The 24,354-nt window shown below is 39.3% G+C and overlaps 1 protein-coding gene across 1 annotated transcript in view; it reads left to right on the plus strand.

Moving 5' to 3' along the window:
• LOC124120816 (deleted in malignant brain tumors 1 protein-like) overlaps positions 1 to 24,354 on the plus strand; it is a 66,950-nt gene that overhangs the window by 29,993 nt on the left and 12,603 nt on the right. Inside the window, exon 4 of the mRNA XM_048398642.1 lies at positions 15,773 to 15,941. Coding sequence (XP_048254599.1) covers positions 15,773 to 15,941 — 169 coding nt within the window. The remainder of the gene's footprint in view (positions 1 to 15,772; positions 15,942 to 24,354) is intronic.

The following is a 24,354-nucleotide window of genomic DNA, read 5'->3' on the forward strand; positions in this document are numbered from 1 at the left end:
TCTGTTTCATTCAAAGATCCTTGAAATAAAATGAAATGGAATCATGTTGTATGTAATTTTGTATGTAATGGAAAAACAGACAAAAAGAGAAAAATCATTGTTTTGCATCCCTACTGTTAAATAGCATTGTGAACAATTCTAAACCACAAGTTAGTTATGGAATCATGTGTATGTCATCCCAACAAATCCATCTTCCAGTGTGTTGAATTTTACCTCTGATCATGAAAATCCTGTCAGCATTAAGGCCAGAGTTCTATCTGTAAAACTAGAAAATGCTTCTGTGCATTCCTTAATTATGGAATACGGATCCTGCAGCATGGCGACATGGCAAATAATATTCTTATCAAATCCTTCCATGATAACAAGGCGCAACCCATGGCAGTCAGTCAGCCTGCCTATCCCTATCAGCTGTTGGTGGGGTAGCCTAGTGGTTAAAGTGTTCTCTCGTCACGCTGAAGACCCGGGTTCGATTCCCGACATGGGTACAATGTGTGAAGCCCATTTCTGGTGTCACCCGCCGTGATATTGCTGGAATATTGCTAAAAGCGGTGTAAAACCATCCTCACTCACTCACTATTCCACTGATTCGGGCACAATTGAAAGACAGCTTAGATTTAAGACCGCGATCTTGGCTAAGATCGAAATCTTCAATGGTGAAGGTTCAAATATCTTTTTTGACTTTTCTCTACAGTTGTCTGCTAAAGTGCATGGCTTGCAGCACAAACCATGAGTAGAACCAGTTATGATACACTACATGTACCTCCCATCTCACCTCCCATCGCATCATTGCCATAAATCCTGTATAATTCTTATGAAACTTCTACCTCTATTACATATCTGCCCATAAATCCTGTATTTTGGCTTCAATCACACTAACTAAATTTTCAGATTTTCAACAGACGTCCTCTTCACTGTAAATTACAAGCAATTAGTTGCCGCCAAGTAGTTTCGTAACTACCCATGCCGTGACGTCACATTGGCGGCCATATCACTTTTTTCCTGTGTCTGCTAGAGTCAACACCTACTATAGTAGTAATGACAATCTAGAACATGGTAACATGGTAGTAGATCACAGTAACCTAAGATTATTCTAATAAGATTGCTATCTAACAGACATATATAAATAAATATATATTTGAAGTAATAGTGCTGCTGAAAGAGACTACATGCACGTGAGTATAGCTGGTGGGTTTGTGAGGTCGCCATGCAGTCTCCCATCACCCCCGGGTGTAAGAAGTGTGATCGATTTATGATCATGGGAGATCCTCATGTAAACTGCTCGAAGTGCAGAGGGAAGACCTGCACATTGGAGAAAAGATGTGAGAAATGCACCAACACATGCGAAGAAATATTCTCCAAAATGTCAGAGGCCACGACGAAGGCCAAGAGGAGAGAGGTGGCGACCCCATCATCTCCTGCTCTTACCCTGAGCCTTATCCAACAACTTCTGAGAGAACAGCAGGAGATGATGAAAGACATGCTTGATTCTAAGCTGTAGGATATGGACGCTAAGATCGCGACGGTAGCTCTGGCTAAGACTAAGAGATCTTCGTCCACGGCCGTGGGCCAGCCTACACAAGATCTACAAGCTGAGCCGCACGATATCCATGGACATGCTGTCCACGGCAACCAACCATACCAGCCAGACGCCGTATGGCCCCATGGCATTCCACCCGACGGTTAAGCCGTCCAGCCATACATCTGTGAAGAAACCGTAGGGCCGCCGCACAGACTCCATGGGCCAGCCAGCAACGGCTACCAAGCCTACCGACAATGGCTGACAATCCAATGGGACCCAAACCAGCCTCACGGACTCCACAGAGTTACCCAGCTAGCTGCCAGCCGACTGACCAGCCAGCTGTGAGGACAGCCAAGGCATGGCTACCATTACCCAAGGGCTACAAGCCACACAGAGACTTATTATGCCGGAGTCATGGTCACCGGAGGATGACGAGCCCTACGGGGCAGAATCTGAGGGATATGATTATACACCCCCTGCAGGAGATACCCACGACTACTCAGAGCCAGAATCAGTGTTTGGAGGAGATAGACAACTCACCCCAACGATATGACTTTTGTAGAACCGAATGAAGAGCTTTACCACCTTATGCCTTCACTTCGGCCGCATTTGACAGAGGATTCACCATCCCAGATGCCAGAATACGGGGATGTCATGCGCCTGCTCCATCTCAGCATATTTATCAGATTTTACCTTCGCCCAGCTACGCGGGCAAGGTCATAGGTAGATCAATCGACGGATAACATCCACAGACTCAAGCACGATGATTGTCTACCTCTTCCACCTATGAAAGGAAGTTATACAAGATGCACAAGGCTATAATTCCGGAGTTGCAACACTTGGATGAAGATTTCTACAAATTATGTTACGTTGACAGCATCATGTTTCAAGGATTTAGCATTGGTTGCCAGATACTCCATGGACATCGTGGCATATATAAATTGGTTTGTCGCTGGAATCAGACACGCCATACCGCCTCTACAACCATCCTATGAAGGAATTGTGCCGTAAACGCCCATGACTATTCGGACCAATCAAGTTGGACTAATCCACAGTCTCCTTGAGTCGATCGTCAAGATTCAGGAAGATTTACCGTATATGACCGCGTATAAGCCGAATTTTGAGGACCAGAAAAAAGATTCTGTAGAAAGGGGTCGGCTTATCCACGGGATACACTTTCATGATAGTATTTTTCAGATCGTGATCTGTCAGAAACATCGGCTGAATGACGGTCCGATAGATTACAACTTCCCGAAAGTTTGGAAGTTGCCACAACTAGAGCCATTATTGTTATAAATTATCAATAAAGTTATTATTATACACCAATGTTGTCATTATTAAAAAAATGTTATGCATGTTACTACTTCCGATAATAAGTTTTCAATTGAATGTTCAAAGTTTATCGTTCTTCGTCAACTCCACAATCTTTACATGTAAACAATATACGTAATTCACAGCTATAACATATAATCCCCAGATAAAATCGCCAATAGCTATTACGTACGTTTTGCAAAGTTCATAAATTGATAGTGAACAAGTGTCTACCTTTATTGAAAGGGGCAAATAAACAACTGTATTGGCGAGTTATTCCGTTCGCCATTTGCAAAAACATGTGATCAGCTGTTTCCTGTGACGTCACAAACGGTGACCACTGTGATTGCTTCCTGTTGTTTAAAGCAACACGGTACACAAGGAAATCAGCATTGATAATAACGGGCCGATTGCTATTGTCATGTTGTTTACACAAACATTTTCAAGTTGTGGGTGCTTAGCGATCGTGTTGGGAGTAGGGGCTTAATTTCTTTGTTTTCGAGAGATTAGTTTAATAAACTGGAAAAGCCTGTGAGTAAGTGATGGTCATTCAATGTGTTCATAGTATGATAGTTTATTTAATTCAATTGGATTAACATACAATAGTGGTGTAAAGGGGGTTATAAAAGTTGGTATATTTTTACTGACTGACATTTTCATCATGAGTTTTAAACGAAAACGCCATGCTTACGATGCTGAATTCAAACTGCGAGTTTTCGCTCCAGCTGATATATTTTCTCACGGGTTCAGAATTCTATATACACCGATTCACAAAATGGCGCTTGGTTGTTGATGGCAACTATAACGATCATTATGAGATTAAAAAAACCCACGAGAAACAGCTTCCCACATTATGAAAGTGGATGACTGGTTTGTTAAATCTTTATTAGAAATAATAATGACTTTTTCAATATAATTACAACGTTTTTCATCTTATATTTTTGAATATCTGCGAGTACCGGCACATGTCTTGCAGTCCGACTTCGCAGTGTTTTTTGTCTTTCAATTCCTGATTCGGCTTATCTGCGGGTCATATCATTTTCTTTCGTATTTCAATGGTCAAATTAACACCTCGGCTTATCTACGGGGTCGGCTTATCCGCGGTCATATACGGTACTATCATCCCAAGTCTGGACTTCCTCACAGTTACTGAGACTACAGCGACAACAGCTCCTATCCCAGATTAGGTCAAGGGCTGTATCTAGCCAGACCAAGAAGTAGATGACGTCGCAACCAATATCAGCAACCACAACTTTCAATGGGAAACTCAGAAATGTGATAGATGAGGTGTAACAAGATACAGCCAAGCATTTCCAGACTTCAACCATAGACCTTGCAGCAAGAGCTCATGAGTCATCACATTCTCACAAGAATAAATGGGACCATAAATCTTCTGCGCCCAAACAGCCTCCTGAGAAGAAGTTTGTTCCCTCCAAGAAGGATTTGTTTCAGGTGAGGCGGAGGTACGACAAGCCACAATCTTGGCAGGACTCTTTTCCCCACCCATGCTTCAAGAAACGGGGATATAATCGCCGAGGAAGATCAAGCGGCAGAGGGGAAAGAAAATTCTGACTTCCTTACAACCCCCCCTCCGACGTTATAGACCCTTTCCACTTGGTTATGTCTATGGATTCTGATTTACGCCTACCATATTTCAACATAACACCGACTCCGGGCCCAGTGGAATGGTGGGCGCCTTCTGTCATACGCCGAAAATTGGAAGCAGGTTACACCTGACAACTGGATTCTATACAATGTGGCTCACAGCTACAAGCCACACTTGTCTGAGTCTGAACATCCACCGTGGGTTGAAGATTTCACCTGACCGATGCGAAATTAGCAGCTGCAGAATTGGCCGCCAGGAAGCTACTAAAGAAGCGAGCCATTCGGGAATTAAAAGAGTCCAACAACACCAAGGGTTTTTACTGCCTAGTCTTTTTAGTCCCGAAGAAGAACACAACCGAGATGAGGGTGATCATAGATCTAAAGACCCTTGACAAGAGATATCTGGTGCTGCCTCCAAAATTCCAGATGCAGAAGTTGCGGCTGACTTTGAAGAAGGGAGACTGGCTTTTCAGCCTAGATCTTACAGATGCATATCTTCACTAACCAACCGACCGTCCATTTCTGCTCTACCCCCCACAGGTGGCAAGACCATTCAGGTCCCCACACAGCTCTACCAACCTTCCGTCTAAGCCTACAGAAAAAAACCTCATGGTTACATCATGCCTCTCAACCCATTGTGAAGGAATCAGCCTTACCACAGTCCGGCTCCTGTACAGACCACACAGAACCCGTTAAGATCGGGGGTAGTTCCTGATGTAAAAGGGGACGAGGCTAGTTTTAAGATGCGACTAACGGGATCGGGTGGTCAGACTCGCTGCCATTGTTGATACATGTCATGGTATCCCAATTGCGTGGATCGATGCTCATAGTATCAATCACTGGATTCCTGACTCGATTATTTACAGAATGCCGTCATATAGCTGGAATATTGCTGAGTGAGGCCTTAAACAACAAATAAGCAAACCGACGGCACAGGCTCTGCAGATTTCCAAGCTACCATTAAAGAGACAACTTAGTTTCTAAGAGAGGCTTAGTTTACGAAAAATACACATGGTAATCTTAACCTCTGCGTATAAAACCATGCCTTGGAGAGCAGGAAATACAATTTAGATGGTAAATCATAATGTCTAGCGACGTTTTATCTCAAATTCCATATTTTTACCGACCAAGTTTGTTATACCTGTTTGTTCACCTGAATTTGGGGAAGGGATAGATCTACGACATGTTTTATAGCGTACAACACTTGATAGATACATAGATCTAATACCGTATTCGACCCATTAAGCGCCCAGGGCGCTTAAAAAAAGACAGAAGGGGTGGGCGCTTATTGGGACCAATTCAGAGTCAAATTGGCATAAATTCATCAGTAAGCCTTACCGTATTTTCTTGAGAATAGTGCGCACTTTTTTTCCAAAAAAACACAGCTGTGTAGAAGGGGGTGCGCATTATACACACATGAATGAGTTTTGATGTTTTTTCCCCCATGGAAAGACATTACTGTGAGCACGTAACACCGGAAATACCATGTCAACAAATCCATACTGAAGTTCGCATATTTTTTATGTAATTACACTGTCCGGCTATAAAAAGTGTTCTTTGTATATCTGTACTTTTGTTTGTAACTTATTTCATTAATTTTATTCAAAATTCCTTTTAATATTGTTTAATTAATTTCGGCGAAATCGTGTGTGAAGCGATCAGAAGATCGCACAACTCGCCGTTATTAACAGCAACCACGGTCAGATTACCGCTATTGACGCCTTGAAACAAACTTAAGTTGACAGAGAATGGATACATATATCATAAATGCCATACATTGATTCATTAAAAGTCATATTTATTTTTGTTGGACGATTCTATGTCAACACGTAATTCTCGCGATCACGTGCACACGAGCCTTGACGGTGACTGGTCAGACTGGTCAGACTAAGCTTCTTCGCTTAGGGTTATTATTATTTTAAATGTGTTTAGTAAAAGCTGCATCGAAATTAACAAGATATTGGAATATATTATTCCTGATAAAAAAAATAGTTTCAGATACAACTTTTGCCGATCCTTGCATTTAAAATCCTGTAAAGTTATATCATTGGGTGTGTCTTGACCGAATCACCGGTAGATTCCAAGAAAACGTGTGTACAGCTGATTGCTGTGTCCGGCTTAGTTTACGAGATAATGCACAAGGTAATCTTAATCCCTGGATATAAAACAATGCCTAGCTGAACAAAAAATACAATTTAAACGGTAAATCAACATGTCTGGTGATTTTTTTATCTCAAATTTCGAATTTGTATTGACAAAGTTTCTCATCACCCGTTAGTTTGCCGGACTTCGCTGAAGGGGTACGGTGTAATTTTTTTCTGCGCATAATATTCAAAGTCACAAATATCTAAAATAAACAGAATACATTCATGCCCCACTTATAGGGACTTCAAATATCCGGGAACCGAGGTTCCCGGACAATTTTCATTTAAAACAAAACAATTACCATATACATTTTCGGAACCGGGAAGGGGGTGCTTATTGGGGGAGGGGCGCTTAATGGGTCGAATACGGTATATACAATTTCAACCTACGGGGATGTAGGTCACTTTGCCTGTGGGGACTGATGTTGACCTATGGCTACAAACTACACTTCCAGACCCAACCTCTTCTCATGTCTCGACTGCCATCAACACATTATTGGAGAAAAGAGCCAGAGGCAGTATCCACTACAAGGACATCATCAAGGCCTTTTATTCTCCTGTATTCTTGGTACCAAAGAAGAATACCCTGGAAATGAGAACTATCGACCTCAAATTGTGAACGAGAATTTTCTCATACCATTCCGCAGAGATCTTCTTTTTCAACCTAGATTGGACCATGTTTACAGGAATATCTTCCCAACCAAAATCTCACCACCTGGAAGCTGTCAAGAAAAGAATGCAGGCCTCTGGATTCTCCCAATCTTCCTCTACAGCTGTTGCTAAATCATGAGATTGTCTTCATCTCTCCTTTATGACAATAGATGGGATAAGTTTATCCAGTGGCGATGACAATCGTGATTAGAAAATGTTGCTGTTACAATCCTTATGAGGAAGTGAATATATGGCTGTCAACTTCTTTATTATGAGGAACACAACGTTTCGGAGTATATGCTTACTCCTTCATCTGGTGAATGAATGCCATGAGGCAGAGAGCATATATATGTACATGTAAGGACAACAAAATTAATAAGATAACAAAAGATGGAAATAACAAAAGTTACAAGCTAACAAAGGACACCAACAGATGATTGGCGCTGATAGGTGATTAGCAATAGACAATGGAAGCCAACACTTAAGTTATCATAGCTAAGTAATCGGTAATGGACACTGGGCAAATGGGGGTAAATTAGCATTGATAGGTGTAAGAATGGTCACAGCAAGGGGCAAATTGAAGCCAGCTAGGCAATTAGCCCTGACAAAGATCAAAGCAATAAGTCCCAAGCACTAGGCAGATAGGTTCCCTGGTCACGGTTCATGGCTGACTGGTGTCTCCTGATGTCAATGGCTTCTTGTAGTTTCCTTTGTGGCCAGTTGTTGTTGTTGGTAGACAGGACTTTGGTGGCTTCCCACATGATGTTATGGTTTACGTTCTTCAGGATGTGTTCGGAAATAGCGGATTTCTGGTCGAGTTTGCTAACAGAGGTTATCTGTTTATCGGTTATTACTCCAAAAGTAAATGAAAGTTGCCTTCCTATTAGCCATGGCAACTGTTGCTAGGTTCTCTGAGCTACACGTACTGGATTACTCAAGCCTCACTCGTACCCCCAATTGGTCTTTTGTCACCTTACGTTCTCTCCTGGATTTCGTAGCTAAGAACCAAGCTGCTGCTCTTGGCCCCTTGGGTCACAGACATTACACCATTCCTGCACTATGACCTACGGTGGATCATCCTGACAGTCTTCTGTGCCCCATAAGAGCTCTCGAGTTCTTTTAGCAGCTACAGTTCCCCATCGCTGACGTTACTAAGGCCACCGTAGCTGGATGGCTTAAAGGGGCACTGATCTAACGCAATTCCCCGGGACTGGTTGTTGCCTTTGTTATTGTTTTTTCCCAGTGAGTACCCGGATGTATAGCAGAAATCTAGACTAGTTCGCGACCTCTGCTGCGCCATTCGTAAGCGCATTAGTCACTTTTATGGGTAGTAATAAGGGCGTATGGTCACATTGATCAACAAGATGAAATACAACTTTCGGGATGATAAGGAAATGTAGGTATCTTTGTGGGTAGCATCGGTAATGGTGACGAAGTTTGGATAAGTCACTTGCTTGGTAATTTTGCGATTTTTGTTTACACTATTTCGACTTGCAACACAAAGTAAATATTTCACCTGAGCATTGCTTTTTTATTGTGTGTATATTTTTTTACTGTCAAAATGTGTAACAAATTTATTAAACGTCTAAATATTCAGTTATTTTACAAAGTTACTGAAAAACATTTCCATCTGTATTATTATGATAACAAATTCCAAACATTTTGATGTTTAATGTCATCACCAAGAGACTGAAAATGTTACGATGAAAAGTACATTTCTATGATGTTTGGCTTTAAATCCTACATAATAATCTGTAATGTTTGTAGGCCCTTTTGATCGTCTTAACTCTTTCAACACCAGTCAACCAGAAGTGTTTACTGCTGGGACACCGAGTTCCCAGTGACTCTTGTGTGATAGATGAAGCCAACATTTATCAAAGAAAATACCTGCTTGTAAAATATATTTGCTACTACATGTTATACACCATTTGAAAGGTCTGATCCTATGGTTTATAAATATGAAAGTTAATGTTTTTCACATTATTTAAAATAATGTATTTACAACTTAATTAAATTCGTTGTAAATAAAAAATGTACGCTAACACGCTGTTAACATCCAGATTAAGGACCAAGGAAGCCAAAACTTGACGATTTTCGGCAAATATATGATTTCATAATATCCACGTACCTTTTTCTGTTTTATTTTAATTGTTTACGTAATTGGAAAATCATTTTAAAAAGAATTATAAACAGTTTCTGTCATCACCTATTTCCCGATAACAGCGACTGTGCGCTCAGTAAAATGAAGAAATACCCCCGTTTTCGAGGTTTCGTATGAATAACACGTTTGTCGAAGAATGGCATATGACACATCGCTGGAAAGCTTATTCCTTCATCTACACACACGTAGCATCGACTGGTTTTTATTCGTAGTTATAAGAAGAGATTTCATTGGATTAAAATTGGTTTCTAATGACGCTTTCTTGCTGAAATCTGCTACAAGTTTCGTGATTGGTCAATTTTGAGCACGTGACCTAAGGCAGCCAATCAAATTACAGCTGTGATACCAAGCTCGTGTTCGATAAATTACAGAAGTTTGCGAAAGAATTTTGTTAAATCGTGTTATTCTGAACGTTTTGAGCAGGAAATCACGATATATATTAAAAATATGGAACTTCGTGAATGTATCGTGCTAGGTTACGAGCTGTGACAAAGATTTTTCATGCATATATTTTTGCATTAAACATCGTGTCCGAGCCGAGAATTCAAGGCGACGAAAGCCGAGATGTCATTTGACTTACATTACACGCGATCGCACGAAACGATGGAAATAATAACTGAGATGTAAGTTTGATTACTTTTAGATATATTTTTGTTGATTTTATTTATTACTTTGTATAATATATTTAAAGATTTGTTTAACACGTCTTTATTTTCCTCTTTGACGTGTTCGATGTGGACCCGTTGTCGAAATGTGTGTCCGAGAATTTTATTTCCAATAACATCGCGAGAAATAGTGAATAATTTTTTAATTTAACGATAAAAAATGTTAAATTGAAATGGAATATGTATTTCAGACATTGTGAAATGTGATAGATTTAATAAATGAATGACATTACAGGTAGGTCCACAAAAATATATACTATTTTGACGTGACTACGGCTTGGCGGGATAACCGGCCTGCGGTGTCTGGGGACTCGATGCTTCTTGGCCGGATAACCGGCCTACGATGTTGAAAGAGTTAATCAATCTGGACAGATTTTTAAGTCAAAATGACTGAAATATTTACACATTTTATAAATTGCCTGAGAGAATCACATTTTACAAATTGACGGTAATATATACACGCTTACAAAGGAAAAGACCTGTGAAAACAACCTTTATTGCGCATTGAAGAATTTCCCAGCCAGGATGTAGAGAAGCAAGAACGAATCGGTTCAAATGAAGGAAAACAAAATGCAAATACCATAATTACAACCTACCAAATTTATGTGTATAAATTTTAGCAGCTTCCTTGTTCGAGGAATGTATCCGTGAATATCCACACAAAGGAACAATATCCCACTCGTCTGCAGCTGTACAAAGAAACTTATTCGATGTCACGTGTCTCTGTAACGATCAAATATTTTAAAAGATATATATCGTTTCGGGATATTATAACCCGTGTTCGTTTCTCAACTGATCACTTAGATTGTTTCAGGTGTTTCACATAGGTGTCAAGTCTCAATGGTCGGCTGAGAAAGCCCACGTGACAACTATTTTCATAACGTCCACGGTTCCTAAAAAATCCATTGAGTGATTGATAACAATGATCAATCAACGTATTATCAGTTAACCCTTTGAACAAAGGATGTTGTTTTTACATCGGCACTTCACGCCATGATATGAGTGTATTCCCTTTGTTTTAGTAAACCTAGACATGTAAACACTCACTTTTGACATATCCACTGTGCAAGATAACAGTGATTAATCAATCAACGTATTTTCTGTTAATCCTTTGATGACTACGAACGATCCGTTGATTTACAAGAAAAAGTAAATCAACTGATCATTCATCTCTTGCTGGGCTGCCACGTGCATATTACATAACACACTTTTCACCTCACTTTAAACCTGGATTTAGATTGAATAATTACCCCAGACACAATAAATGCCAAACGGGAACCTTTGTCAGGAAATCTAAGTGGTGCTACCACTAATTGTACCTGTAATAAATTCATTAACTGAGCATCAAGTGAAAGACGACAAATACACAAGTGTAGGGTTATACGAGAAAATGTGGATGACAACAAGGGAGTAGTAATCGTATTATCGACGCAATCCGAAATCCAAAAATGCTTTGACTGCATGGATACTTTTTTAAGTATTAAAGTATAACCATCTGGGGTATTTCCAAATGACGACATCCGATGAGCTCCGTTGTTCTTTTTGTCTGTTTGTTTAGGCTGAAGAAATTAATTAACATGCGCCCTTTGTCGAAATATTTATAGATCACAGTCAACCAATCAGTGTTTATGCAAAAATGCGTAAAACCAATATTGCCTCCAGCCTCCAGTTTATTTAGCTGTCCTTGCAGACGGTAGCCCAGTCTCTGGTCACGCTTAGTTGCGTTGCGTATCATCCGGGTACTCACGGGGAAAAAAACAATAACAAAGGCAACAACCAGTCCCGGGAATTGCGTTAGATCAGTGCCCCTTTAAGGCCCCATAGCCTCATGGTATCGCCAGGCCTCTCTCAGGATTGTGTTCTGCCTATGAAATAAGAGCTCTAGCCACAAGTCTTGCCTCATGGACTTCAGTTTCCTCAGAACAAGTGGTTTCAAGTTGTCAGTGAGAATCACAGAAAACTTTTACCAATGCGATATTCAGCCAAATCTTAAAGGGATTTTGCGTGGAGTGATCATCACCTACAGCTTCAGAAGGTGGGTACACATTTCTTCCTCTGATGATAGATCCAAGCATAGGGATAATCATAAACAGGATCCACGGGTACTTATACCTCTCTACCTGCGCCAAGATCTAATCTGGTGGACTCAATAAGATCATGTAATGACGGGGATTCCTCTCACCCTACCTGCTCCTGAACACCACCTGTTCACAGATGCGTCGGATTCAGGTTGGGGAGCTCACATGGACCACCTCGAAGTTCAGGGTTTATGGACCGAGACTGAAACAGCTCATCACATAAACTGCAGAGAGATGATAGCAATCTATGATGCTCTCCAGACTTGGAAAGATCGCCTCATCAAATTATCCGTACTGATTGCCACAGACAACAAGATGGTGGTGGCCTACATTCAGAAGCAAGGCTGAACCAAGTCCAGTTCGCTGACTACTCAGCTATTTGCATTGGCTGACTCATTCATCTGCCGGATGGATCGAGACATATTCCAGGCAAACTGAACATACTAGCGGACAGCCTATCCCTGAGAGGGAGGATTGTACCCACGGCGTAGGCTTTTCACCCAGACGTATTTACCTGGATAACCTCCATTTGGGACACCCCACATCTGGACCTCTTCGTGACCTGTCTCAACCATCAACTTCTGGTTTATGTAAGCTCGGATCCCCAGATAGATGCACTATCCATGGATTGGACAGGACTGTTCACCTACGCGTTCCCTCCATGGTCTCTCCTAGATCTCTCCTTGACAAGGTCATACATAAGTTGGAAGTGACCAATTGCACAGTCAGCCTCATCGCTCCAACTTGGCCAAGCAGGACTACTACCGTTCCTGATGGACAAGCCACTCACTCTTCCACTTCGCAAAGATCTCCTGCGTCAGCCCAAGTGGAACCTATTTTACTCCAATCTTCCAAGCCTCCATCTCGTCACCTTGAAAGTATCTTGCAGGGAATGCAGGCCTCCAGGTTCTCTCAAGCTGCCTCTACTGCTGTCGCAAGATCATGGAGATCGTCATCTACCCAACTTTATGACAACAGATGGAACAAATTTGTCCAGTGGAGACACAGGTGTGGTCTAACTAATGTCAGAGTGGACATTCCAATGGTTGCGAATTTTCTTCTACACCTATGACAGGATAATAACTTCCGACATGGAACCATTGAATGATATAGATCCGCCCTCCATTCCGTTCTCCAGCTCGATGGATTAATGACAGGAACACATCCGGTGCTTAACAGACTCATGCGAGCATTCAGCCTAGAGGATATTCGCATTCCCTGGATCTTCCAAAATTGGAATATATCAGTTGTCCTGTCTGCTCTACTAGCTGCTCCATACAAACCTCTTGGAAACACTACTCTTTTCCAAAAATCTCGTAAAGCAGCATTTTTACTAGCCATGGCTACTGCAGCCAGAGTTTCTGAACTCCAAGCTCTCAACTATTCCAGTCTCACTCACGCTCCCAACTGGACCTCCATCACCTTGCGGTCTGTTCCTGATTTTATAGCCCAAAATCAGTCCACGGCTACTGGTCCATTGGGTCATGGACATTATACTATTCCTGCCTTGGCACCTACAGTGGATCATCCTGATCGCCTCCTTTGTCCTATACAATCTCAAGTTCTATCTGACAGCCACTGATCCACATTGCCGACGTCTCTGACAGCTATTCCTCTCATGCAAAACCCACTTGGATAAAGATATCACTAAAGTTACGGTTGCTGTATTAGAACAGCTGATAAACAGATCTACCAGAAGTGACATCACAATCAGAAGGAATAAAGACCGGAAGGGACGTCATAAATGACGTCAGAGGTTCTAGAAATGACATCAAAACCAGTCATAAAAGAGGAATTTACCTCTTTTAGAACCAGTAGTGACGTCATAACCAGAAGTTATGTCATTCTTATAATCTGTGACAAATGATGAGTTAGAATAGAACTAAAGACATCATTTCATGATTATCAGCAAATAATAAGGTACTTCAAGTGAAGGTATCACCTGTTGACTGATATAATCATAATACCCTATTTCAAGTCCTCTAAAAGAGATTCTAGAGTAATTACCTCTTGAAAGGGTTTGAATCTGGAAATATACAAGAACTCATATTGGATTGCTGTCAACTACACAGGGAGTTACTAGAGGCAGATTCCGCCTTATCCCTCTGGTATATTCTGGCTATGATGTAATAGAGGTAAAGGATTCGCAGGAATTATCAAACAATAGTTATCATTGTTAATAATTCTAAGAATACTACCTTTATTACATCAGTAAATACTCCCACCCACCTCCCCCATTCTTTGGAAATAAGTGCCGTTTTTCCTGCCTTTTTGCACAGAAGAGCTGAAGAGCTACATGTGCTATTAGGGGAAAAACTAGTTGTGTGTACAGTCTGGAAGGTAATTTGAGGTACCAACGTTTACTACAATATCTGAAAAACTATCGGACCTACTCCAGTCAAAGTTGGTATGAGATTATTAAACAGTCATACATAACTGGATATTACATTTAAAGACAATCGGTGCATGAATAAAAAATCGGTCTCTTTAGCTATCACTATATTTCATCAACAACCAAACCTGTTCATCACGGTGGAACGAGCATTCATTGAAACAGCCATCTGCATAATTCTACCCCTGCGTCACAGGGCCATATGACACAGTTGAACCAATCAACTCAACTCAAAAGGGTGCACAGGAATCACGCACGTTGAGACGCCCAAAGCCAACACAGTATTCGTGCGTGCGTGATTCCTGTGCACCCTTTCGAGTTGAGTTGATTGGTTCAACAGCATTATGCAGATGGCTGTTACAATGAATGCTCGTTTCACCCGTGACGAACAGGTCTGGTTGTTGATGAAATATAGTGATAGCTAAAGAAACAGATTTTTTATTCATGCACCGATTGTCTTTAAATGTAATGTCCAGTTATATGTGACTGTTTAATAATCTCATACCAACTTTGACTGGAGTAGGTCAAATAGTTTTTCAGATATTGCAGTAAACATTGGTACCTTAAATTACCTTCCAGACAATAGTTGAGAGTGAAGAGGATTTCTGTTGAAAATCTGAAGATTAAGAAATAGCGTGTCTGCAGCCAAAATACAGGATTTATGGCTATGATGTAATACAGGTAGTATTGTTTTTATTATTAAAAATGATAACTATTGTTTGATGATCAAATATGAAAAATTATAAAATTATTAAGAAAATATCGGACTGCATGCTGCTCAACGTGAAGTGCCACAAGTCAACAATGGCCGTTTCTGGTAATTGTGTGCCGATAAATGTGGTCGATACTTTCTTAACTCGTGATGTTTTATTTTTATGTAAATAAACTACTGAAAGTTTTGATAATGAGCAAGCTGAGCATTTATGCATGCATACGTAACTTAAAATATACGCAAAGCCAACTCATTAAACTGTTATAGCAAGTTTCATTTTGGGGTGTCCTTCGACTATGCGCCTGTCGAATGGGTTTGACAGTAGCATTGAGAGCATTAATCATGCTGGAATTGGCAGAGAAATATCATTCCACATTAAAAGTAATTATGTTATCTTCTGAAACAACTGTTTGAGCTTTTACTCATTCACACACTACACCAATTTTGTTATAAATCCTTTGATTTCTCTAATTTCTTGGTGAGAGATACATTATAAACAAGCCATGTTAACAAGCCTTATTGTATCTACTTCAGGATGCGGTGGGCGCTACACAGGCTCTTCTGGCTCCATCTCCTCCCCTAACTACCCTGGCAATTACGGCAACAAGCTGTTCTGTACCTACATCATTGATGCAGGAGAGACATTGGTCACTCTCGTGTTTAAAGTTTTCATAACAGAGTCATCGAAAGTGATGTTGTCAAGGTATGTATAGATGTTGTTTTGTGAGGATGTATACTTGGTGATTATGGAATGATTTTGTTTTGTTTGTTGTTTTACGCCGCACTGATCAATATTCCAGCTATATGACGGCGGTCTCTAAATAATCGAGTCTGGACCAGAAAATCCAGTGATTGATATCATCAGCATCGTTCACCGGAATTGGGATCAATGACATGCTTCAACCAAGTCAGCGAGCCTGACCACCCTATCCCGTTAGCCTCCTCTTACGACAAGCAGAGTGGCCATTATGGAATAAAGCGTGCAAGAAGATGTGCAAGATTAATGAATGTCTTAAAAAATACCTTTACAGACAGAAAATATGAGGTCACACTGGTATGATACTGATAGGACTGAGCCCATTCTGTGATCATCAATAAGATTTTTGAAAGGCTTACAGTGTATGATTACACAAACAAATGGCATCATGTTTGTCAATGTTGAAAAATTGAGATACAGAATGTTACCTATTCTACCTTAGGCATGTACTGTAAAGCATTGATTCCATAGCACTCGCATGGATTTCACCAAGAGAAAATATGAAGTTTTTAGTGTAACAGAAACACATAATGGTTGATTTATATGTCTCTGTAATCTTCAGCTAAGTGTTTGTGATGTGAGAGAATGTTAACAGAAAATATATTCAATTCAAGCAGTGATTAGCTATTTCCTGTAATAACCTCTGGTGATGTGATCATGAACACCTGAGTATCGATATATTAACCTACATGTATTGTGATGTCATCGGTGCAACACAAAACATCCTTGGTATTCTGAAAAAATATATATTTGTTTGCCGCTTTCTTCCAAAACGTCTGATTTAGATTGAATTAATACATGGGCCTGAGTGACAACAGTACTACATTGTGTAATTTATCAAAATTAAAAGAACTAATTCATGTGTATTTTTGTAAAAATATTTTTTGATGTTTTTAAACTTTTTTTATTAAAGTCTCAAAATAGTCTTGACCTATTGTAGCAATGTACGGTACTGTGACTTGAAGAGAGACAATTTTATTTTATCAGTGGTGATAAAGATACATATAAAACATATCTGACTTATCATTGCCAGATCCCTGAATACCTATGATCAGGGTGATCCTCTATCAGCAACATCATTGCATTGATTACTTCCATTCATAGACATCCCAATCCATGGCCATCCAGATCAATGTTTGGTCACTGACACATGCACATCGTGGAACTTGGTGTGGAGTGAGACACAAATCCTTCAGACATAAAGTGTCTCAGAGTTACATTTAACTTTTTTATTTGTTTCTTTTACAAAATAGTCCAACAGTATTTCTATATCCTCACCTACTATGCTTTTCATATCTGATATTGGAACTGCACATGTGGTATTGCGAGAAAAAATACTGCCTATTTTCGAAACGACATACTGATGTATCAAATGGATTTGTATGCTTATGTATAACGTAACACATTCAATGCGAAAATAACTTGTTGTAATGACAAAAATTGTTTTTCTTCTATGACATCAAAGACAGATTGGTATTTAAGTGCTCAAACATAAAGGGACACAACTCTACTATGCTTAGAACAAGGCCATTGTAACTCTTAAACATTGTGAAAATTTGCTTAAGATCACAAGAATATGTTTTTGTATTGTTTTGTTCATGAGTAATGAAACTGTTCCAACACAAATATCGATATTGAAATCATGTACATTAGCTATCATCACAAATCATAAGAGATGGTGATATCATACTACATAGAAAGATGAGGAATAATGAAATGGATGGCTCTTGATGACATTGTTCTTAGATACTCACGTTCACCTGATTGTTTAAATGTAATTTGACTCATGTTACCCAATTACTACCTTAGTATGAGTTTTATCATCAAATGTAATTCAAACCTTTTGTTTGACATCATGGTGTGTCTTTCAAAACTTCAGAGAAAGACAACATTTCTATATTAATTGGTATATATTTCAATAAAGTTTCACAGTATAAAAAAACAATGTTGGAACCAGAATTTGATGCTTTTATCATGGTATCCAAATCATGACAACCTTTGTCCAATATAACACTTATTTTAAAAGATGGGATACAGTGGAATCTGTCTAAACCGAACTTGCCTGGGACCGGGATGTAACTCCGGTTTAGACAGAAGTCAAGATTAGACAGAAAACTGATTCTAACAAAGAGTCATGTTCCTTGGTTTCTCGCTTGAAATGAAGATCGAAAACGTGTGTACATGTACAATAATACCGAAATGCTTTACCCAGAAGAAAGACCGACACCACAGTATAAACAACATACACTTACTGGGTACAACTGATATATTAATTTTAACATCATGCTTGCTGGCGATGCTTTGAATCTAAGCTACAGGGGCTAAGGCCACATGTGTTATCAATTCATTTGAAGACAAATTGCTAATCCAATATAATATCTTCGAGAATATCTGCAGTGAAAGAGGAATATGTCAATGAATGAGGCGATGATCATGACACTACTATCATACAGTTTATGTACAAAACATTACGAAATGTCAGAATTTTTCATGAACTACTTGAGAACCTGATAGATTTCTTTCATCTGTTGAGGCCCTACCTTAGCATAATCGCACCCATGTTAATATTGTTATACATTTAGCTACTACATCGGGAACACGTGTTAGAATATGACCTCAGGACTCTTGCTGGTCATACATGGCAACTAGACTGGATCGGTGGGTCAGACACAGTGACTTTGTTGAATGCGTGCAGTCGTACCCTGACAACGTGGGACTCTGCTCATGATATCAGTCACTCGATCACATACAGATTTACAGAATAGCAGAATACTGCTGATTGCAGGGTAGGCATTCAAGCCAACAGATAAACATATGGATTTAACATGCTAAACTAATTAAGTGATCTGTCACAGCACTTCAGAATTAACTGACCATGTTCCATTTGTGCATGCCTTATTTCTTTATGTAAGAGCTTCTTGAGAGAAAAAAACCTGGTGGGAAGAAAAGTCTGCTTAAGCAAGATTTTGTGTGAAACTGAAATGTATGATATATTCTTTTTAGTGCAGTTTTGAAACTGTCTCTCAAATGCACATTATGTTTTCCGGTCCAGTCCACACGTGAAAGAACTTAAATTTAGGTAATAGTCGCATTATTAATATTTCCGGTCCAGAGACTGTCAGAGACTGAAGCAAAATATAGTACATTGGTATTGTAGACTACTCAACACCCTTGGTCATGTACCTTGTCTGAGCTTGTAGTTCTTCCTGTTCAAGGCAACGGTGATCAACACATTTAATGCGGTAAACAAAATCAAACCAAATTCCTTAATGACAGAAGTAAGATATTCAGCGCACAATATAAAATCCAGGTAAAGTAACAAGGTTATGATAAACCATTAGAATAATACAGCTACATTAGCACAATGTTAATTTGACTCCTGATTGAAATAAAACCAGACAGTTAGTCAAAGTGATATACTGAAGATTTACACGGTGTGCACGCTGGTTTTTATGTTTAATCCTCCAAATAATCAAATACTTTTGAAGTCAATTCTTCAAAATAAACAAGTCCACAATCATTACTTCACAGGCTGTTTTTTTAATCATAAACATAAAAAGCTGTTGACAAAGAGACGAAATCAGTGACTTCAATCAGCCCAATAATGCAACAGAAACTCTGCCCACTCAATTATCAGCCACTCAGGAAACAGTAGTCTGCTAGTGGTGAGGGCCTAATTTAATTTAACTTAGTGGAAACAGACTCAACAAGAAAATTGCTTGGTTAGTCAATCAAATGCCACCAGAATTCATGTTCAAGATCATAAGATTGTTCAATCTACACTGGCAAAGTCGGTAATGAACTGCTGTATGTATGCCGTTTTGTAGACTGAAGCCGCGTTCGGGTGATACACTGCTGACAGGTATCATCATGGCTACAGCTGCCAAAACAGCAACATCTGGATAAACATCCTCGTAATCAGCCATGATAGCTTGACAATTCTGTTGAAGTGTGTGTACCAAGTCCCTCAACTGTATTTTTGTAGCTGGCGAAATCCTGTGTGTGACATGTGTGACGTCATTATTTATTGGACCAATCAAAGGGCTGCCGCCCCACTGTGTACTGTAAATTTACCCAGAAATATTTGTTGATTTACCGTTTAAATTGTATTTTTTGTTCAGCTAGGCATCGTTTTATATCCAGGGATTAAGATTACCTTGTGCATTTTCTCGTAAACTAAGCCGGACACAGCGATCAGCTGTACACACGTTTTCTTGGAATATACCGGTGATTCGGTCAAGACACACCCAATGATATAACTTTACAGGATTTTAAATGCAAGGATCGGCAAAAGTTGTATCTGAAACTATATTTTTTATCAGGAATAATACATTCCAATATCTTGTTAATTTAGATGGAGCTTTTACTAAACATTTTTAAAATAATAATAACTCTAAGCGAAGAAGCTGATCGCTATTGCCGGGTATTATTTTTTACATGGAACCAGTCTGACCAGTCACCGTCAAGGCTCGCGTGCACGTGATCGCGAGAATTACGTGTTGACAGAGAATCGTCCAACAGAAATAAATATGACTTTTAATGAATAAAAGTATGGCATTTATGATATATGTATCCATTCTCTGTCAAGTTAAGTTCGTTTCAGGGCGTCAATAGCGGTAATCTGACCGTGGTTGCTGTTAATAACGGTGAGTTGTGCGATCTTCTGATCGCTTCACACACGATTTCGCCAAAATCAATTAAAACAATATTAAAAGGAATTTTGAATAAAATTAATGAAATAAGTTACAAACAAAACTTCAGATATACAAAGAACATTTTTTATTGCCAGACAGTGTAATTACATGAATAATTTGCGAACTTCAGTATGGATTTGTTGACATTGTATTTCTGGTGTAACGTGCTCACAGTAATGTCTTTCCATGGGGGAAAAAACATCAAAACTCATTAATTCATGTATAATGCGCACCCCCTTCTACACAGCTGTGTTTTTTGGAAAAAAAGTGCGCACTATTCTCAAGAAAATACAGTAAGGCTTACTGATGAATTTATGCCAATTTGACTCTGAATTGTCCCCAATAAGCGCCCACCCCTTCTGTCTTTTTTTAAGCGCCCTGGGCGCTTAATGGGTCGAATACGGTATTGATAAATATGGAGGATGTGTTCAGCCCAACAACTATAATTACACATAAACTAAATTTCATTACATTTTGATCAAAACAGACAGCAATGTCCAGGAATAGTTTCAGCTTGCAGTAAGGTCAAAGTGAAAATGTCAAATCAAGGTCAAAATTTATAATATTGCAAAAAATGGAACATGTCTGTTGAGCTCCACTACTATTGCACATGCCGAATTTTATTTCATTTTATTTTCAACAAAAATGACCGAATAATGGTCTAAAATAGGCTTTCAATGTGACTGACAAGGTGGCCATATAGAAAGTTGGATTCGAACCTCTCTGACAAATTGTGATATCATAATTTATTGGAATAAGTATAAGGATTTTCAGTACCATTGGATAAGCGGTTTCTGAGTAGAAGATGTTTAGGACGAATGACTCACAAAAAGGCCACGACATATAAGCTCACTTGAATTTCAGTCAGGTGAACTAAGAAGTAAAGTCTCTAAAATTATTTATCCATGCAATACATTGGGGCATGTTCACTCATGGTATCGAAACATCAATACATCAGGAAATGTAACGTGTCAGGTTATTAGAAGTATCCAGATTAAAAATACATTTACAATTTTTTCACCTATATTTACAGCAACCATGGTCAGATTACCACCACTGATGCCTTGAAACGAACCTTAGTTGTCAGAGAATGTATACATAATCGTCAGACTTTGACATGTAAAAATTCTTTGTTAATTGACCAATATATGCCAACGTACTGTTTTGTGGATCGTAATAGCAAGACTGTGGGAAGCCTCAAACAGTGACTCGTCATAACTGAATCACCTGTAGACTGTGCACAATATACGCAATAGCATTTTTTCTCAAAACATGTACGGGTATATCGCTGTGTATAAGGCGAGTTTTTCGTACCTAAAATGAGGGGGCTAAGAAGGGGGGTCGTCTTATACACGGAGTCGAAGATCTCACATTTTTTTCCACTGGCGATGTCAACCGGCGTCCGATAGCCAGCCTAGCATTTGACAATAAAACTTCGCATTTCGTCCTAAATAACTGTTCCAATAACTATTTCCATACATAAACATGATTTGTATCTCTTTTCCTTGAATAAAGTTTAATAATTTCTGCAAATAAAGTTGAAATGACCCTCGCCTCGATGCAGATTGTCAAACCACCTGACACAGTAAAACAATCAACATCCGTGAGTAGAGAGCCGGAAGTACCGGTAAGCATTTGCATATTGCACATGTGACCTAACATGTGATAACCGGTGAAGCTGAAATCAATTCCCGCTGTTTTTACAGTTGTATTAACAAGTGTTGGAGATGGTGTGTACAAGTGATTGTGGAATAAACACGCTGAATGTGAAGCAAACATAAGCCTAGTTAGTTACAACATAGTTAATTGGCGATTAAATTACTCACCATTGTCTCTTATATGTTATTACTTCATAAATACATTTTATTTTACGGGCACCAATTTGGTGTCGTACCGTGTAAACACAAAATGGCGACGTGTGCTGGAGTTACACACGCGACCTATCATTGTAGAAAACAACAACAACGCAAGATAAACATATTTGTATTGCATATATAAGGTTTGTGTGCGCACTTGTGATGTCCGTGTGCGAAATACACTACAGTCGGAAAGCACACGTTAAATTTTCTATATCAGTCAGACTTGTGATGTGTTTCAATCCAGGTCGCCTTATACACGGAGTATAGGATTTTGGGTTGATTTTTAAGGCGTGTACAGGGGGGTCGTCTTATACGTGGGGTCGCCTTATACACAGCGATATACGGTACCCAAGAATGGGATATGTGCATCATACGTAAGTGCACACACTACACACAAGAAAATATAGTATATGTGGATGATTAATTCAGCTGTGATTGTCAAGGGCATGTTTAACTTTGCTCTTGTGATAGGCTGTTTGTTAATTCAGTTGTCAGGTGTCATGTTGTTTCCTGGTACGTTCTTTGGTAAATACATTTATAGAGAATTGCACAGTAATAAGGAAGAAAATTGTGGACGGTTTCCGTGACTCAGGGATGTTTTTTTATAGCAACACTGACATTTTCATTTATTGTGTTAATTTAAAACATGATGTGTATTCGTTTCAATTTTTGACAGGATAATGTTTATGCAAATATGACTTCATTTCCTTCAAACCATAGTTTGAAATGAGCCAGAGTTAATCTAATAACTGTTTACAAGGTTTACATATGAGACAAACAGTCATTATCGATTTATTTTTCTCTTGAAGAAATTCACTATTGAAATGGAACGTTTAAATTTGTTCATTTTCATTTAAAGGAACCGTGCACTGAGGCTATGTACTATGTACCGTATATGACCGCGGATAAGCCGACCCCGTAGATAAGCCGAGGTGTTAATTTGACCATTGAAATACGAAAGAAAATGATATGACCCGCAGATAAGCCTGGGATAAGGAATTGAAAGAAAAAAAACACTGCGAAGTCGGACTGAAAGACATGTGCCGGTACTCGCAGATATTCAAAAATATAAGATGAAAAACCTTGTAATTATATTGAAAAAGTCATTATTATTTCTAATAAAGATTTTAACAAACCAGTCATCCACTTTCATAATGTGGGAAGCTGTTTCTCGTGGGTTTTTTTAATCTCATAATGATCGTTATATGTTGCCATCAACAACCAAGCGCCATTTTGTGAATCGGTGTATATAGAATTATGAACCCGTGAGAAAATATATCAGCTGGAGCGAAGACTCGCTGTTTGAATTCAGCATCGTAAGCATGGCGTTTTCGTTTAAAACTCATGATGAAAATGTCAGTCAGTAAAAATATACCAACTTTTATAACCCCCTTTACACCACTATTGTATGTTAATCCAATTGAATTAAGTTGTAATCTATCGGACCGTCATTCAGGCGATGTTTCTGACAGATCACGATCTGAAAAGTACTATCATGAAAGTGTATCCCGTGGATAAGCCGACCCCTTTTTACAGAATCTTTTTTCTGGTCCTCAAAATTCGGCTTATTCGCGGTCATATACGGTACTATAAGTTAATATCCAATATACTCAACTTGAACTGTAGATATCATATATACTGTTATGAATAACATTGGGTATAAGTTGCACAGGTTGCAGGGTTAAAGATAACAACTCAAGTCTGAGGCTCAGTAGTCAGAGTAGAATTCAGGATGCACTAGTGACATTGACATGTGGACTGCCACTTTTGCCATTAACCAGATGGCAGCTCTGCAGGAGATCTTTT

The sequence above is a fragment of the Haliotis rufescens genome, unplaced genomic scaffold (genome assembly GCF_023055435.1).
Source record: "Haliotis rufescens isolate VD_foot unplaced genomic scaffold, xgHalRufe1.0.p SCAF_18, whole genome shotgun sequence".
Classification (NCBI taxonomy): domain Eukaryota; kingdom Metazoa; phylum Mollusca; class Gastropoda; order Lepetellida; family Haliotidae; genus Haliotis; species Haliotis rufescens.